This window comes from Mirounga angustirostris, unplaced genomic scaffold (assembly GCF_029215605.1).
Source record: "Mirounga angustirostris isolate CCGP_5_RB_7025 unplaced genomic scaffold, mMirAng1.0.hap1 SCAF_17, whole genome shotgun sequence".
Lineage (NCBI taxonomy): Eukaryota > Metazoa > Chordata > Mammalia > Carnivora > Phocidae > Mirounga > Mirounga angustirostris.
In genome coordinates, this window is record NW_026991725.1 from 9,522,581 (window position 1) to 9,542,265 (window position 19,685).

General features: G+C 42.2%; 1 protein-coding gene across 1 annotated transcript; it reads right to left on the reverse strand.

Moving 5' to 3' along the window:
• Nucleotides 1-4,455: 4,455 nt before the first annotated feature.
• On the reverse strand, nt 4,456-12,523 carry SLFN14 (schlafen family member 14). The gene is made up of 4 exons (XM_045888124.2): nt 11,364-12,523; nt 9,746-9,874; nt 7,363-8,077; nt 4,456-5,307 (listed from the first exon to the last, which is right to left on the reverse strand). The coding sequence occupies exons 1-4, from the start codon at nt 12,421-12,423 to the stop codon at nt 4,473-4,475; spliced, it is 2,739 nt and encodes a 912-aa protein (XP_045744080.2). The 5' UTR covers nt 12,424-12,523; the 3' UTR covers nt 4,456-4,472.
• Between the last annotated feature and the right edge of the window lie 7,162 nt (nt 12,524-19,685).

Here is a 19,685-nt window from a genome sequence, read left to right on the forward strand (position 1 = left end):
ATCTTGTCTTTTCTCTGAGATAGTACCCTACATAGGTTTTAAGTGACGAGAGTATTTTTTCCATATCATGTTAAGGTTGTACAATGTTCCCATCTGTAATTCTCCAAGTTAAGATCTTCCTCTTAGGTCCTGGGCTAGGGTGATGAGCCTTGGTTTTATTCTCCATGCACCTGTTTCTGAGACACCAGTGCCCTTTTGTCATCAAATCTGATGTCAGCATCTTGTTCTCTTATTTAAGGCAACACATCTGCATGGTCAGGTACAGTCCTTGGGCCTTTCCTATCCACTTCCCATCAGAACACTACATAAATGAGGTGAATCTTTTATCTAGGCCACCTTTTTGATCCAAGAATCTCATCTCTGGGGGTTTATAAACATACCAAAGAAAGAAAAGTCTGTATGCCTATGTGCCTGGCTTAATTTTGATAGTGTAAAATTATAATCTGCTGGAATATTATGCTGTAAAAACCTTGAAATCTCAGGCAGACAATACTAAGCAGGCACTTCTCACATTTGCATTTGTAGGTCAGCTGGGTTTTGGCTAACCTAGTCAGGATCAGTCGAACTTGGCTTCAGGCCGAGAGCTGAGTGCAAGCCTGTTTCACATCTGTCACTCATCAGTGACTGGTGGGCTGCCTGAGACCTATCTTTGCATGGCAGGAACAGAAACCCAAGAGACCAGGCATACTGCTGAAATGGTAAAGCATCTGTGCACATCACAACTGACATTTCATCAGCCAAATAAGTCACATGGCCACGCCCACATCACGGGGTGGCGTGGGGATATCCTCCTGCTCTAATATTAGGAACTACAAAGAGTATAGCATGGAGAGTGAAGTATTGGGAACAATAATGCAACCTACAACAATGCTTCACAAAAAGGTTCAATGGAGAAAATGCACACAGGATATAAAATTGTGCAACTTGATAATTTTTTGTATATCAATGAAGAATGGAAATAAATAAGCAAAAATTTAAAAAAGGTATGCCTGGATAACAGAAGAACTTTTAATTTTGTCTTTGTCCATTTCTTAAACTTACACAATAGAATTATATATCACCTTCTTTTTTAAAGTAAGTTTTAGATGCTTATAACAGTAAGTTATTTCATCAAATGAATTGTTTTATGCAGTATATTAAGAGTCTGTAGAAAAGTAGATTTCTAAGTCAATTATTCTCAGTCCCCACCAGTTCCAAATCTCAAACTCAAATCTAATGAACTTCCAGCAACATGGACCTTTAATTTTACCTCTTGCCTAAAAACAGTTTAAATTCCTTCATTCTCTTATTCTTCATTGTTTCAGTGCTGATTATTCTCCACACTGACCTCTTTGAAGGCTCCAAAATTAGATATCCAGGTCAGTGAATAGAGGCATTGTCGCTAGCAGATTCCAATTTTCTGAAAGCAGCAAGTCCATTCAAGCAATAGTTACTGAGCACTTGCTACGTTTGAGGTATTGCAGTAGCAGCATTTGGGGAAATAAAGATGTATAAGTGACCATCCTTACTCTCCAGGTCTGATGGGAAGAGAAATATGTGTATACATCTATTTGAGGACAAAAAGAACAGACTTGGGCTCAATAGTTCTCAACCTGGTGGTATATTAGAATCATCTGTATGACTTTTAAAAAATATAGATGCTCAAGCCAATACCCAGAGATGCTTATTTAATTGGTTGACTGGCCTGATCACTGGGTTTTTTGTTCGTTTGTTTGTTTGTTTGTTTGTTTTAAGTAGGCTCCACACCCAGTGTGGAGCCCAACACAGGGCTTGAAATGATGACCCTGAGATCCAGACCTGAGCTGAAATCAAGAGTCAGGCGCTCAGTCAACTGCACCATCTGCACCACCCCCACACCCCAGACCACAGGTATTTTTTAAAGCCTCTGTGCCGCAGGGCAGATGATTTTAATGAGTAGCCAGGGTTGAGAACCACTGAGTTAGGCTTTCTACTTTAAGCCAAACTGAGCTGTTGGAGGAGACTAAGAATTGATAGACTCTCCAATTCGATACATAAAACAATTCTTTTAAAAATGATTATTTCATCAAATTATATAATATATACATATCATTTTAAAAAGTTGAACAGTACTGAGGCTTATGACTAAAATATAGCAATTCCCTGTTTTCTTTTTTTTTTTTTTTAAAGATTTTATTTATTTATTTGACAGAGGGAGACACAGCGAGAGAGGGAACACAAGCAGGGAGAGTGGGAGAGGGAGAAGCAGGCTTCCCGCTGAGCAGGGAGCCTGATGCGGGGCTCGATCCCAGGACCCTGGGATCATGACCTGAGCTGAAGGCAGACCATTAACGACTGAGCCACCCAGGTGCCCTGTTTTCTATTCCCCTAATCCCTCTCCACTTTTGACTCTTTATTTTTAGAGAATTCACACATCTCCCATTATCCAAATGTTCATGCACTGGTATCTTTCCTTCATCAGAAGCTAATTAATTGTTGAACTTTATTTCTCCCACCCAGAGTACCCCCAAAACCCCAAGGAAATGTACAAAGGAGGAAATGTCAAGTAACTGAAGCAGCAAGAGGCAGGGGAGAAGTTCTTCTGTTCAATCCATTTGCTGAGACAGCTGGCCAATAGGTTCAGACTAGCCCATCTGGTGGCCTGGGCAATTAAAAAGGCCGCTAGGAATGCTTTTCCAAGCCCTGCCTGCTCTCTCACCCCTTGGAAAGCTGATAGGTTTTATCTGAAATTATAGCCAGAGGACTACTTCCACACTGTCTTTTGCATTCATGCCTCCCCAGTATCAATAAGGTTGTCCTAAACCTTTCCAGAATTAAAAACAATCTGGAAATCGGAGTATTTCCAAAGCAACGTAACAATTCTTACAGACAGGACAGCGGGACTGCGTTGAAGAGCACAGCATTGGCTTCGCTACTTGGGGAGCTGACTAGAGAAAGGGAACTTTGATTTTTATTTCTATTTCCCATACATTGGAAAGAAGACGTGATAGGAGGGTATTGCGAAGATCTGACGATGCCAACGGCTACTTCTCTGGCACGGCTTAGAATGAGTTTGGCACTATCATCAGAAGTCTTTTAAGCCACAGAATGGCTGCAAAAGGGGAGACCAAATTGAAGGTAGGGGGTGGTGAAAGTTTACTTGAGGAGTTGGGCATTTGAACAAGGACTTGACCGGCAAGCAAGGATTTCAGCAGGTAGAGGGGCAGACAAGAGTTTGAAGGCTGAGAAGAGAGCACAGCCAGGAGCCAAGAGTGTGTACAGGGGTGGGGGTGGGGGTAGGTGGTAGAGTTGCCTTCTGGGCTCCCTGGAAACTCAGAATTAGAGTAACATTAACACCAAATCATAACAGAGGAGCTCAGGGATGTGCAAAGGCCTCTTAGAGACAGACCACTTCCCAGGCCAGCAGCAGAGGATAAGTGGTTTGGAGCCTATGTGAATGTATCAACAGGTGGAGAATGAATGGGAGCAGAATGTGTGTCTGTGTGTGTGTGTGTTGGGAGGAGTGAGGAAGAAGGCTGGTGGTCAACCTGGAAACTTTAGAAACTAGGAGAGAAGAGAAATTTCAGCTGAGGCAGAGGATGTGGAATACCTAGTCACCCTTAGCCTTCTAAATTTGCTTTATTTTGTAAACCTGACCTGTCTAGTTCTCGTGGTCAAAATATCCCTATTTTAGAGATGATCACAATAGTCTAACAATGCTTTGAGTCTTCATACATTTGAATGAGATTACCATCGCCGCAAAGCTATGCTTATATAATTTGGCCTCCTATGTTACTATTGAATATACTGATTAGCAAAAGCTTCTGGCCCACCTATTCCTACAATCCTCACTGTAAATTCGCAGAGTGAGATTTTCATCTGCGCATCGGTCTTTTGTGAGCTTGATTAGCATAAAGCCATCCCCAAGAGACTAAGCCATACTTAGCACAAAGAAGAAATCAAATTCTAGGCCCATAAAGCTTGAGACCCATAGCCAGTAGGAGGTGCTAACCAAGGTGTTGCCCTTGAGATACCCAAAGTTAGTAGCCTGGAGGGCATCCTACCTACCACTCCCAACATAGGCCAGCAAGGCTGGGGTGCCTTAGACATATTGGGAAAGGAGATAGAACAAAGGATGTGTTGGGGGAGTAAGTCAGGGTGTAGAATGGAAAGCCTTGGAAATTGGTTTGGCTTGAAGACTTTGGGGACTCACTGCAGATACATTGGCAGGGGATGTCACATACTCCGTTCTCTATTGAAGGAGAACCTCTGGTCCCTGAAAGATGGACCGGACTAGGAAAACCAGAGGCAGGGGACCAATCATCAGTCTGCTAGGACTGTACAGGGAAGAGGACAGTGACAGCACATAGAAGGGAAGGGTCACTCCCGAGAGACATTTCTGTGGTTCCGTGCCATACTTACTGTGCCTTGATCTCCTCACTGATAATACGTGAGAAAGTGCCTGGGAGAAGGGACTCTGCTCTTTCTGGCTGCCTGTATTGTTAAAATAATTTTCAGAAAGCTGCCCTCTTTTCATAGAGCAGGTAAAGATGTTTAATGGCTCGTGAGGCAAAGCAGAGCTTATGAGCTTCTTCTGACAGGGCGCATTCTGGACTAAGCCCAAATACAATATTCCTCTCCAGACCTGAAAACTGCTGAATACTGTCGAAAATGATGTGACTGCCCCAAACACCAGGGGCCTGGCTGAACGCAACCTTTGTTGCTCCATGGGCTTCAAATAATTCCATTGCTTTTAGCAGGGCAAGCTCGTAGCGTCCTCTGTCCTCCCCTCTCCTGCACAGAATTGCAATGTCTTTGGGCCGATAGCCACATTGGAACAGGTCGTGACACCTTTCTGCCACCCGTTTTACAATCTGTTCCATAGTCAGGTTAGTCTCTGTCTCACACACCCCAGGCAGGGCCAGGGCACACATTGCTTCCTCATAGGCATCTTCCCTGAACAATGACAGTGTGTCTGGGGACATGCTGGAGGGTGGATTGGCTTTGATCCTCTTCATTTCTTCTTTCATGACCATTGCTATTTCTAGAGCACAGTGGATCCCATTGGTGATTGTCTTTCGAGGAAACTGAGCAGATGGAGGGGGGAGGCCATTAATATCTGCATGACGGACTTGGAAAGGGTCCAGAAAAATCCAGAGAATCCCACGATGAAGGTTTTCACTCCCAGCTCCCTTCACCTTTGGATGGGTGATGCTCCTGGCCTTCAAGTACCAGTCTCCATATTTGCTGCAGAAATTCTCAGTCTCATCCATCACTATATGCTTAATCTTTAGGAACTCCTCTTGTAAGAAGGTCTTCCGGGTCACAGCTTGACAGGTGGTTTGTTGGCTGTAAGGATGCCAGAGAGAATAAGGTTTCAGGCATATAAACAAAGGGAACACCGTGTATTCATTACTATGTGGGTTGGAATCAGAGTCTAGTTCTCATCTAGAGGCTGGTTCACTGATTCAGTGGTATCATGAACACGACAAAACCACTCTACTTACAAGTGACCTGACAGAGAGAATAATACGTAATTGCAAATCTTACTCTTTGGGGTTATCTAACTAAATCTGCATGTGAAACTTTTTGAAATGAACCCAGGTAGGAGATTTTATTTCTATTACTAGTCTATTTCTGCTGCTTGGCAAACCCTGAAGACAAGCTTATTACATGTAAAGGAAATCTCAAAAATAATTTATGCCTCTTACTACCATTACTTAACTTTCTGTCCTTTTTAGAGCTGGAGAGCAGGTCCCTAGAGACATAATTTTATGTGCAAAAGAGGTATGAGCTAGTACAAATTCCTCTAAAGCAAGTCCTATTTCCCCCACTTACTTGTAGTAAAAACCAAAGCCTCTCTAGATTTTCCTAAGGAAAGCATCAGGAGGTTGCTGAGCTCTGTGACACGTCAAGAGGGTAACAGCTACTGGGCTATGGCTCTCTGGAACTGCTACTATGTCTCCTTAGCTCAGTGTTCCTTTAGAATATGTTTCAGCATATTAGAGGATATAAGAAATAACCATGTTTAATATATATATAATAAATAGATATAAATTTATAAGTATATATAACCAAGTTTGTTAAAAAACTTATATATTTATACACCTTGGCTACATAACTTGGCTGTTTCTTGCCTCCTCTAATTTGGATCCAACTAATATCACTCATTCCTACAGATTTCCTGATTTTACATATACAGTCCTTGGGGTTTTACTCCCTATGCCTTGAATCACACCTACTCATGTTCTCTCCCAATTTAGACTGTGTAGACTTCTTGAAGAAAAGCACTATTCTTAGCCCCCTTATCCTGGGCTTCAACAGATACTTGTTGAATCTGCCTTTTGACTGGGATATTTTTAAACTTACCTGTAATGCATAGTCAGCACAGTTTATGACATCCTCCACAATTTGGCATCTACCTCCTTTCCAACTTCATCACCTGCCACATTCCCCCCACCCCGACCCCACTGGCCCAGTCAGACCCACCATTCTGATTCTCTCGTGTGCCTTTGCATTTGCTGTGTGCCCTTTGCTTAAAAAGCCCTCATTTTATCCACTTCTACTGACTTCTTAAGAGTATGCCCAAGGATCTTCTTCCCTAGTGACTATTTATTGACCAACCTCCAGCCTAAGTTAAGCATATCTTTATTATCATACTAATTGCATAACACTCACATTGCTTATTTTTTTCTTTGTCTCCTTTATTAGGCTTTATGGCCGGGTCTTCAATATGTTTTTTACCCGCTAACACTAAATGTACACATTCTTAGCATATAAGTGGTACCCAGAGAAGATTTATTGAATAAATAAGTAAACCAAACCAAAAATTAAAATGAGTTTGCCCTCATTTGTTGGATTGTATAACAGCCATTTCTTTTACTAAATTGAAAGGTGAAGATTTAAATCAGAGGCAGATTTCCATGTTTTCTGAAATTGTTGGTTCAGAAGAAGTCAAACGAATGAAAATATTTTATAAACAAAATCATATGGTATTTAAATTCAAGTTCCTGTTAGGTATCATGTCTAATGAACTAAAATACTCTATGACTTTAAAGCATTAAATATCAAGCAAAAAGTATATATAAAGCAAAATAAGTTTATTTCTTCTTTTCTTAAAGTGAAGGCCAGAGATTGTAGGGGAAAAAAATGTTTCTAGTTAGAGAAACATAAGGTGATGTATAGTTGGCTAATTTGTAATGAGATGTTTAAGCCTGGGCATTGCAAAGTACCCATTTATAGCTCAACTACCTGATCATTTGGAAATGTGTATACAGTTTGGGCTCTCACATTTATGCAGCTAATACATTGCAAAGTCTTAAAACTAAAAACACAAATTAAACTTTTTTGATACTGCGGAAAAGACTAAAAATATTTATTGTGTTGAGCTAGTGGAATTCTTACGTCACATAATCCTTTAAGGAGTCACTTTCACAAACATAAAGGATCTCTTTTGGTTTGCACTGGAACAAATCCTTAATTTTCTCCATGATTTTTATGGCCAGGGCTGTCTTCCTGGTTCCCGGAAAGCAATGGATGAACATTTCTCGTGTCTCCTGAAGGCTCTCTGAAAGCAACTCACACTGCTCCTCTATGAGCAAGTTGAAAAATTCACAGCCCAGCCGGTCACTCAGAAGAGATTGAGAACACAGTGAGACTACGATAAAGGCCTGCAACAAATCTTCCACTTCGTCCTTGGTGGCAAGCCTGTAGGATTGGGGGTAGTGCACGAGGATTTCACCAGGGCTATGCTGTGTGCTGGGCAGGTACATCAGCCTCGGGATAACACACACTTTCCCTGTGTAACCACCAACAGTTCCCAGTTTCTGTTTTAACTGATGAGCAGTATTTCGGGCATACTCAAGCCCTCCATTCCAACCAGGGTTTATTAAGATTGTATAGAGTACCAGGGGACTGTTCACCGCTATGAGGAGAGCATCACACAGGACATCCTGTTCTTTCCTTAAGCCAACATCACTAGCCCAGCTTCTAGAAAATATCACAATCCCCTGAGAACAAGGATATATCTGTGTCTTCATTAATTCCTTGAGTCCTTTATGATCTGAGAAGAGCTTCTTACAGAGGGATTCTGGTTTAAACTGTATCTCTTCCCATGTCACTGAAAATGCAAGAGATAGAAGTAACTAAAATTTACAAAAGCATATTGTAAGTATTCCTGCAACATCAGAGGAAGAAATGAATCTAGCCATGGAACTGCGGGTTTCCTTGGGTACAAAGAAAGCACCCCTCTTTATTTTGATGTAGTCCCAATAATTTGTTTTTGCTTTTGTCTCCCTTGCCTCAGGAGACATATCTAGAGAGATACAGTCATCATAAAACTGGGTATTTACCCGAAGAACACGAAAACACTAATAGGAAGAGATATAGGCACCCCTATGTTTATTGTAGCTTTACTTACAATAGCCAAACTATGGAAGCAGCCCAGGTGTCCACCGATAGATGAAGGGATAGAGAAGATGCGGTACATATATACAATGGAATATTGTTCGGCCATAAAAAAGAATGAAACCTTGCCATTTGCAATGACATGGATGGATCTCGAGAGCATAATGCTAAGAGAGAAAAGTCAGTCCAAGAAAGACAAATACATATGATTTCACTCATATGTGGAATTTAAGAAACAAAACAAATGAACAAAGGAGGAAAAAAGACACAAACCGAAAAATGGACTCTTAACTATAAATAATCAGATGGTTATCAGAGAGGAGGTGGGCGGGGGGGGATGGATAAATTAGGTGAAGGGGATTAAGAGTACACTTATCTTGATGAGCACTGAGTAATATATGGAACTGCTGAATTACTGTATTGTATCCCCGAAACTAATACAACATTTTATGTTAACTATAATGGAATTAAAATTAAAAATTAATTAATATTTTCTTAAAAAGAAAGTATCGCCTCTTCACAGGCCAGGACTCTGAAGTTCCCATTTCTGGCAGCTCTCATACAGGGGAAGGCAACAGGGAGGAGTCTCCACAGAAAAGCCTGCTAGCACCCCCTCCTCAACCGGAAGTGGTCCACTCCTGCGAGGAAGGTATTCCTTTCTGCTAAGGGTTTTTCTGTGTGTGTGTGTGAACCTGATGCTTTAGGGAAGTAAGAACTTGCCTTCAGAACATTGATTCTTAACCTGTGGCAATTTTGCCCCCTGGGGGGGCCTATGGCAATGTCTGGAATATTTTTTGTTATAGCTGGAGAGGTGCTATGGGCATCTATAGTGAGTAGAGGGCAGGAATGCTGCTAAACATCCAACAGTTCACAGGGCAGCCCCTCTCAACAAAGAATTGTCCAGCTTGAATGTCAATAGTGCCCAGTTTGGGAAGCTCTGCTTTAGGAAAAGTCCAGGTGACCCCATGGCTCACCTCCTTCTCATTGGAAAGCCCAGGGGCAGTTCTCTTATGGTATAGACTTAAGGAATTTAGACTAAATTCTCTCAAATTTGGAGAACAAAAGCCATATGTGACTGGAAACCCCAAAGTACACAAAAATGTAGTGTGGATACAACAACTGAGAAGCAAGGGTCATTATATTTATTATTTCAGGACCATTATGTCTGCTAAATCCTACATTTGACCTCCTCTAAGGAGAAAGCCTTGGACTAATTGCTACCAATTCCTCCCAACTTATTATCAATCAACTCTATGCCCAACGTGGGGCTCAAACTCACAACCCCGAGATCAAGTCACAAGCTGTGCCGACTGAGCCAGTCAGGTGCCTGGCAACTGAATTTTAGAAAACAGTCCCTTCAGCTGAAATCAAGAGGGAATACCTGGAAACAGACGTTGTTGTAGAGGCCCCTTCAATTCCAGGACTTTCATGGGAGATGATGGGCTTCCCAGTGCTGATGGAGCTGGTACACTCATGGGAAAGCTGGAGTCGGTGGCCAAACTGGAAGTTGCTAAGCAAATACATGGCAAGTTGTTTCAGACAAAAAAAGAAAACTCTTCTTTTTTTTTTTAAAGAGGGGGAGGAGAGAGAGAATCTTAAGCAGGCTCCACGCCCAGCACCGAGGCCCACACGGGGCTCAATCTCATAACACTGAGATCATGACCTGAGCCGAAATCAAGAGTCAAGACACTTAACCAACTCCACCCAGGCACCCCAGAAAACTCGTTCTATTGCTTTTACTACTGTTGACATGAGATGTGCATCGTGCCTGAGACACTCTCACACTTTCTATGCCTCAAACAGTTCACATAGGTTAGGAAAGGAAGTCTGGGGACTCCAGCAGGGTCACCCATCTTCTAAGTCACTGTGTGTCTCATCTTGGGCAAGTCACTTATCTTCTCTCCCGTGCCAAAGTGAGCTGGTAACCCTTACATTTCCTTCTAACTCTGATATTCTGATTCCTGGTCATCCCTAAGAGGAAAGGCTTAGCGTGGGCAAGGGGGCTAGAATCAGAAAAAGTTAAGCACAGTATTTTTTTATATTGTTATAGTGTGTTTAAGCCCCCATTCAAGGCTTAGATGGAATAGAAAGTGGCAGGATCTCTAGTTTGGGGTGTGTGTATATGAGAAAAGTAAACTCCAATTGAGGACAGGAGAATGATCCAGCAAAATCACTCAAGTCTTGATCCCAGCTTCATTTATCAAATTTGAAACATATTGACCATGAAGGCAAACTGATAAGCTTTGTTCAGCCTGTAAGTCCTTTAGGGATTGATTAGAAATCACCAGGGCTGATTCCAGCCAGACTGCAAGGGAAGTGAAACCGCTAGGAGTCAACCTCCCCCACCCCCACCCCTGCCCAGCATCTCCTTTTTGCATTGTTTTTTTCCCCCACTTGGTGGTGCCCCAAGCCCACTGGTTAAGGGTGTTAGCTCCTAATGTTACAGGAACCATTCAAGTTTGTCAACAAGCTTCCCTCAAAAGAATTAGTGGAGTCATCCTTAAACAGTGTTTCTCTCAAACACCATTTTTAGAGTGACACTGTTGGTGCATGTTTTTGACGAGGGATATCAGCCTGCAAAATTCTTTCAACAGGCAGTTACCCTGAATAAAAGGGAACTTTCACTAACTCATGGCTGATGGGAAAACTTTCCCAAAGTGGACTAACACCCAAGCATTTCTTGACCTCAGAGAGTTCATATTCTGAGTCTTTGGAACTGAAAAGACATATTTTTTAAAGATTTGATTTTAAAGAATCCCTGCACCCAAAGTGGGGCTCGAACTCACGACCCCAAGATCAAGAGTTGCACACTCCACCGACTGAGCCAGCCAGGCACCCTGGAACTGAAAATATTTTTTTTAAAAAAACCCTGTAATGGGAGAATATTTATAAGCAAAATAGCTTTATCTGCTTCAACTAAAATACCTGAGAGAACAGCCACAGAGGACACAGAAGGGGCTCCTCCCTGTGGAGGGGATCACGACTTCCTTCGGTTTTACCTGACTGAACACCCAGCATCATGGCCACCCAGTGCTCCGCCGTCAGCCTTGTGACAGAATTGTCCCTCATGATCCAGGAATCCGGGGTCCCTGAGAATACAACACAGCAGAAGGGCTCTACTTGAACCACACAGACGTAGCCGTACAGGACGTCTTTCTGGTACACATTCAAGATTTTGGTAGTGAAATGCACCTGTGGCTTCTCACAGCAGAAGTGGAACGTTGGCAACTTTTCTATACAGTTTTCTATTTCTTTTTTCAGCAAGTCAGGGTTCACTTTTTCTTTCTTACATCCAAACACTTCTTTGCTCTTATCATCGACCCCAAAAATGAGGTATCCCCCGAGGGTGTTGGCAAATGCAGAAACATAATGAGGCAGCATTTCTTTAATCCGGGGGACAATCTTTTTGGTGGTGAACCTTTTAAACTCCACATGGGTTGACTCGGTAAAATTGAGTTTCTCCTTATATGTGAGCTTGTCCTTTTGAAACAACTCTGAGGCAGAAATCCTCATGTCTTCCTCTTCCTGAATGTCTCTGTCGGGAACTTTCTGAGAACTCAGCTCCTTCACTCCCAATCTCCCTCTTTGGGCTCTAGACTGCTTCTCTCTGAGGAGCTCCAGAGCACTGCCAGCATTCAGGTTGACCGTGGAGGTCACAGCTCTCTGGTAGAGATTGGAGCGCAAGCTGCAAATCCGGAGGGGGAGGCTGAAAACATCTGGGCTCCAGGACTTCACAAAAATTAGGAGATCATGCCCCTGCTGCATGTAGTCAAGGTATTTCTGTGAACCGGAAGGAAGGAGCTGTTGGAAAGAAGTTTCCAGATCCTGTCCCAGCCCATGGCATCGGTAACTGTAGGTTTTATCATCAATCTCTGCTTTGATCACACCCCCTCCAGAGTTTAACAGGGCACACGTGGCCTGGATGATTTTCTTATTCTCGGTTCTTTTCAGATAGCTATTGGTCATCTTCTTCCTGTTCTCTTCTCCAAAATTCACCCTGCCCACGTGTACAACTGTCTCGGGGTAGAGCATTTCCATGTTGGTCTGGAGGCCGGCCATCCTAGCAGCCACTCTGTGGTCCAAACGGTAAGAGAAAGAGGTTCCAGTAAATAACCTGGACAGAAACGTGGTTTCTACGTTAACAAGAATCCCAGAGATTACAATATTTTCTTCGAAGTCATAAATTATTGGAGATACATTTCAGCATTGGAGATAATCTTTGATATTACCGTTCTCTAACAACTTTGCCAAGACCCCAAGCCTTTCCAGCATGAACAGGCGTAGATGAAGATGAATGCTTAATATTTTGCCATCATGGAAAAGTTACATTGCTGAAGTTTTGAGTTGTTTTTTATTTAAAATCAGGAAGTGGCAACAGTGAGCCCAGATCTAAAGGGCATAGGTTGGCATGGGAGCCAAAGCAAGTTATTAGAAAATATGCAGAAACAGAGGTTGAAACCAGAAGATGCTCCTATTTATAATTCAAAGAGGAAAGGAAGGAAGGCAATAGAGAACTAAGGGAGGATAGTCCTGAGGTATATGTGAGGTAGAAGATCTTGCTATAAAAAAAACCCATAAAATTTGGTTTTCCTTATGCCCTATTTTATACAATTAAAAAATTTTACTCCTGAAAGAATGTCTATTGATACCAAATGCAGAAATCAGTGTGACTCCTCAACGCTTCTTTATATATATATATATATATATATATTTTTTTTTTTTTTTTAAGATTTTATTTATTTGTTTGACAGAGAGAGACATATCGAGAGAGGGAACACAAGCAGGGGTAGTGGGAGAGGGAGAAGCAGGCTTCCCGCTAAGTAAGGAGCCTGATGCAGGGCTCGATCCCAGGACCCTGGGATCATGACCTGAGCTGAAGGCAGACATTTAACCGACTGAGCCACCCAGGCACCCTCCTCAACGCTTCTTCTAAAAATACATTTCTTCATACACAGTGCGAGGTAGGGGCAGGAGTTTTCTTTCCCTCCTCAATAGTTCTGCCCTGTGCCGTGGGAACCTCTAAGGCGTAGAAGAGAACTGAGACTTTGGGACATAGTCATTAAACTGTGGTCAATCTCCTTTTTGCTTCACAGACCAGAGAACAGCCACCCAAATTGAAATCAGGGCTCTGCAGCAAATGTTTCAGAAACAACCCCCTGAGCTTTTGTTAATTGCAAAACAAAATATTTACTAACCCAAATCAAAATCAAAATTCTTCCTTTAGGAAAAGAGAGCCATTTCTTCTGTTGATTTTTGCCAAGCAGAGGCCATGTGGGTGTTGTTTGTACCCACCAAGGGGAAAAAAGCAGGCATCCCACAGGACGGCTACCCTCCTCTGCCATTAGTTTGCTCTTGGTTGCCTTCTCACTCTTCCAGGCAAACCAGAATTAACATGATGAATTGTTTTTTCATACAGGAGCATCTTCTCTAGGTAAATGTAAAAGTATGGCTCTTAGAGAAATTTCTGATAACATTCAATTGATATAATAAGATCACAGAAGTGTTGGAAGGAGCTGTAAAGATCTTCTGGCCTAACCATTCATCTGATTCTCTTTTTAAAAATTATTTAAAGTAATTTCTATACTCAACATAGGGCTTGAACTCATGACCCCGAGATTAAGAATCACACACTCCTCCGACTGAGCCAGCCAGGTGCCCCCATTTGTCTGATTCTTAAGTCCTCTCTATAATATTCCCAACTCCCAACAAATTGCTTTCCAGCAACTGCTTGAACACCTCCAGCAACCACTAACTCAGTACTTCTCAAATTAGACCCTTCTATTTTCTGACAGTTGTTTGAAATGGCTTCCTGATTTTTCAACTGTAATTTGTCTCCCTATAATTTCCACTGGCTGGGGCCCACAGAACAAATCAAATTGCCTTTGAACTAGCAGACCTATACTCTCCGGACTGCCAAGTCTCATTGATGCTACTTGGATGCTGACAACGAATATGATAGATACAAAGTTTTCTGAGATTCTAGCTCCATACGAACATCCTTTCTAAACTTCCCCAAATTTCTCACTCGCTGTCCTTTACAAGTTTACAAGTGAGCTACTCTTTTACTAAGCCCTTTGTGTTCTCAGACATAAATTACCCCTAAGTTGAGATGGATGAGATTAAAAAAAAACACTTTTTTTACCTGATACTCTTGCTTTTCCTCTTGCTGTTTCAGTTCCACATCTGGCTCTGGTCTGAATATTTGCCTTCTGTCACAGCTCCTGCTGCCCTTTGATATATACCCTGGGAGGAGCAGGGACTCTGCCAGACTCCCCTAGTCTTCATAACATTGACGCACTGAGGAAGGCTGATAAGGACTCGAGAAAAGCCTATGACAGGACAGATTAGCAAGCCAGGCTCTGACCTCTGGGAGTGAATGAAGTGGTAATGGACACATTCAGGGGTTTTAGAGTGAGGGGCCAAAGCTAAACTTCCCACCTCTGAAAACAGAGTGTCATGTCCGCATATCCGCACTTAGGCCTCTCCTGCCCCAGGTAATGTCATTTAATCATTTCGTAGTTCTACATTTATTTTAAATTAGGCTCCCCTGTACATATCCGTTATGAGAATTACCAGCCTATCTATTAGCCTCCAAATCACTTGTTCTATCCTATTTACCTTTATCTTCTTTTTCCTGTTCTTCCTTTTTTGTTGGGTATAAGACCCAGCCTAGAAAAATGCTCATTGGTGAGGGGCTGGCTTTTCCTGGGTGAGAGGAGTACACATGATTTTTTATCTAATTTCTTTTCCTTTCCTTTTTGTTTTTCTTTAACTTTTTTTTTGTATTTCTCAAATGTCTACACTGAACATCAATTGTTTTTATAATTAAAACAACCGAATTAAATGAAAACAAACAAACAAACAGATGAGAGAGTTATCCCATTTAGGGATGATGGTTAAATTGGAGCAAGCTTCTGGGGCACCTGGGTGACTCAGTGGTTAAGCATCTGCCTTCGGCTCAGGTCATGATCCCGGGGCTCCTGGGATCAAGCCCAGAGTCGGGCTCCCTGCTTGGCAGGGAGTCTGCTTCTCCTTCTCCTCCCAGCTTGTGCTCTCTTGTTGTCTCTGTCTCATTCTCTCAAATAAATAAATAAATAAATAAATAAAATCTTTAAAAATAAAGTAAAATGTAAAAAAAAATTGGAGCAAGCTTCTTGTAGTAGGCTGAATACAGCAACTGAAGATTATGATTATGAACCTGTAAGTCTCAACTTACAAAGAAAAGAGGTCTTTGTAGATGTGATTAAGTAAGGATCTTGAGATGAGGGAATTGTTCTTGATCATTTGGGTGGACCCTACGTTCAGCCCAGTGTTCTCCTAAGACAGAGGCAGAAGGGATGTGATACACACAAAGGAGGAGGCGGCAACGTGACCAAAGAGACAGAGTCCAGCGAGTGCTGTGGCCACAAGAGAAGGAAAGCCAGCAGCCACTGAAAGCTGGGAAAGGCGCGAAGTGGATTCTCCCCTAGAGCCTCTGGAGGGAGCACAGCCCTGCCAGCACCTTGATTTCTGCCATGTGAAACTGATGTCAAACTTCTGGCTGTGAAAGAATACATTTCTGTTTTACGCAACCAAGTTTGTGATAATTTGTTACAACAGCCAAGGGAAACGAATATACTTCCCTCCCTCTAAATCATACCATCAAACAACTTTGTGTGTCTGTTTCAGTTTATCATGACGTGGCATTCTCAAGTAGGTTTCTGGACGTTCCTAGTTTTTTAAATTAACTGAGGTTACTGTTCCTACCTGCTTCTGCTTTGCTGGCATTACCCTTTGTACCTGTTTGGCTGAATAGAGGTTCCAGGATAGGTGACAGAACAGATGCTATGATGTACCATCAGCACGGCAACATAATAAACTCCAAAGGCCTGCTTTTGGCTTTTTCACTCACTTCACCTCCAAATTCAGTCTCACTTTTAGTTCTGTCACCTGCCTTAACTCTCAGCCTCACTCTCACACTGAAATCCTTCTGATATTACTTATGTTTAGAAAGATAATAATGACCGTCATTTACTGGACATGTGCTTTGGGGTGCAAGGGGTCAAGAAGGGAGTGTGGCATACCACACGGAGACTAAGCTTACACGGCCAGTAAGTGGAAGAGTAGGGGTTTAAAGCCAGGTCTGCCTACTACAAAAGCTCATACTCCTTCCGCTGCCTTTCAAGTTTGGGATTTGGGATTGTTTACAAGTCTTCAAAATCAGATATCTACCTAAACATCTCCCTTTTCCTTCCCAGTGAACAAGAAGAACATTATTTGGGCAGGAAAACTAGGAACTGGATTGTCTCCTCCTCCTCCCTGCCCCTCTTCTTCTCCTCCTACTCTTCCTCTTCCTTCTTTTTCAGTGCACTTTGGGGAACCAAACTGGGAGGAGGGATAATGTAAATAATGAGCACAGTGAGTTTCTCTTCCTTCTTCTTTGAATTTCCTTAGTTAAGCCCCCCTGGATGTGGTTAGGTTATCATGCCAGAGAGGATCTCACATCCTGACTCTAATAACCTCAATGCAAATGTCCATGATACAAAACAACCTGAAATCAGTAGCTTGGATGGTACTTTTTCTTAGTTTTTGGGAAAGAGATCTGGTAGTGCTGTTGCCAGTTGGCTAAACACTAGAGCCTCCAATTTATTTAAGATGTGTTTATTCACTAAGCACTTCAGTTTATCAACAGGGGTAGTTAGGACATAGCCTTTGCACATACTAGACACAAATTGCCAAATACTGGCCTCCATCTACTCTCAGTTCATTCACAGAGATGGTTCCAAGACTACGGAGAGCACACTGACCAAGAGCAATGGTGCTGGCTCTCCCTCACCACTAACTGACTCTGGGTAAGTCTCTTAACTTTCATTCTCTCATTCAATCGGCTATTTTTTTTTTTTGATCACCAAAGATGTTGAAATCCTTGCTCTGACACTTACCAGCTTTGAGACCTTGGTTATGCAAATCTAAGCCTCAGATGCTTTCTGTGTAAATTGGAAATGGTAATAGTGCCTTCTCAGTACAATTCTTTTTTTTTTTTTTTTTTTTTTTTTGCGAGAGAGAGAATGAGAGAGGGCACGAGAGGGAGGAGGGTCAGAGGGAGAAGCAGACTCTCCGCTGAGCAGGGAGCCCGATGCGGGACTCGATCCCAGGACTCCAGGATCATGACCTGAGCTGAAGGCAGTCGCTTAACCAACTGAGCCACCCAGGCGCCCTTTCTCAGTACAATTCTTGTGAGAATGAAATGAGATGATGTACATAAAGAGCTTAGTGTGGTGCCTGGCATTTAATGGCAATTTTTCATTTGATAAGCAATTATGAAGCACTTACTGTGTTCTGTACCTGATGCTATGCTCTGGGGCTACACATCACAATAAAACCTGCCATTTAGTGACTGCATTCTTTGGGCCAGATATGCAACTGTGATTGTCTCAAATTGTCCTCATAACAACTTGTAAGACATGCATTATTTTCACCATCTTATAAATGAAGAAACTGAATTCAGGGAAGTAAAGCTCAAGGCTACACACCTAGTAAGTAACAGAGCTGGGATTTGAACTCCTGTCGATCTAATTCCAAATCTCATTTACCATCACTCTGCTATGCAGCCTTACTGTTAGCCAGAATGAGACACATGTCCTGCTCACAATCTAGAGAGGGAAAACATGTATTAACTCATTGCAGTGTGACATATATAATAACATCAGGTGAGCATTCTATGTACTATGCATTCTCTATGTGCTCATTCAGCTCTTAGAACAGCTTGCAAATGTAGTCCACATGCATGGCCACTATACCCTAGTGCCACTCGGGAGCGCTAACAACGGATGAACAGTCTGCTCCAGGTGTTCTGAGGAGTGACAATAACTATGCGTGTGAGAATAAGATTTCATAAATGTGATGGTATGTGGGTTGGAACCTGCAAGTGAGAATGTACCTGGTTGAGAGGGAGAGATTGGGAAGGAAGGGAAAACCAGGGAGAAAAAATAGCACATGCAAAGACCCATTATCTTCACTGTCTAACCTCCCATGTCTCTAAAGTACATTGGAAATCCTTAATAGGTCTGGTACAGAAGACACTCCATTTTTCTCCATTCTTCCCTTTTATTTCTTCATGTCCTTTGTGAAAGAATTGCATCTAAAATGGAACCAGAAGATATAAAATGAAGAATCTCACACATGTGCCTGCAGGGAAATAAAACTTAAGGACTGAGAAACTCATTTCCCATAGATGCGTGGTTTACAGAAAACTGGTATTGGAATTGTCTTCAACGATAGGGAGTTGGTCAGGGGTTGCCTCATATCAACCTTAGGAAGTTTTGCTTGTGGTTTCCAGAGGTATGAACAAGAAATGACCCAGGTGGGGTTGATCTTGTAAAACGAGCTGGATTGAGTTTTGTTTGTATGACCGGACTGGTTTTGTCTGCTTGGTGAATTTTCAAAGCTGGTCTCCCTTTGTTTTTTATTTTAACAGACTCTAACTGAGCTCTCTCCTCCTTGCATTCCCTGCCCATAAATACAGCCTACCCCAAACCCTCAAGGGACTCACTGTAGTTTGCTACAGTTTGCATGTCTTGAACTGCAACTCCTCTGCTATTCCTGAATAAACTCATCTTTTTGACAATTTTGACCTTGCCTCAGTTTCCCTATTTAGGTTAACACCTTCTACCCATCCCTAGCTGACACTCATCACATTCCTCACCTGCCTTTCATAGGCCACCTAGCTCATTGCAATCACTTGCAATAGCTCCCTTTCTTTCACTTTGCTTCCTCTGATCTATTTAAAAACAGTTGCATATAATTTTCTAAAGTAGAGCTCTGACCACCGATCTCCTCTGACTCTGAAATCTTCAAATCTCCCACTTCCACCAGAGTAGTGTAATCCACACAGCCAGCAAGCCACCATCCTTGACAAAGTCTTGATTTGTCTTTCAAATCTCCTACCACCCCCTTTCTTTAACACTAACAGTGCTCCTCAAACTTCGGTGTAAATCATAATCATCCCTGCGACACCTCTTAAAAATACATCTGCCTGGGCTCCAATCCCAGAATGTCTGATTCAGTGTCTGGGATGTGCCCCAGACATTTTTGGGTTTCTGTTGTCTTTGATGCTCTAGGACACATATTGTTAAATTTCCTCCTGGTGTTTCTAACTCACCGAATTTTGAAACACACTTTTTCGACTTTCCCTAAATTTGTAAGTTCCCCCACGCTTTCTCATTTAATTCGGGCGTTAAATTATTCCTTCTTCCAGAATCTCCTAATTTTTAAAACCTATCCATCTTTCAAGACTCAGATCAAATGCCACATCTCCCAGGAAGTCTTTCCTGCGCATTTCT

Coding starts and splice junctions, on each gene's coding strand:
- SLFN14 (XM_045888124.2), bottom strand. CDS start 12,423: ATGGCCGGCCTCCAGACCAACATGGAAATGCTCTACCCCGAGACAGTT. Junction 9,875..11,363: donor GATGCTGGGTGTTCAGTCAG/GTAAAACCGAAG, acceptor GTATTTGCTTAG/CAACTTCCAGTTTGGCCACC. Junction 8,078..9,745: donor ACAACAACGTCTGTTTCCAG/GTATTCCCTCTT, acceptor TTGCATTTTCAG/TGACATGGGAAGAGATACAG.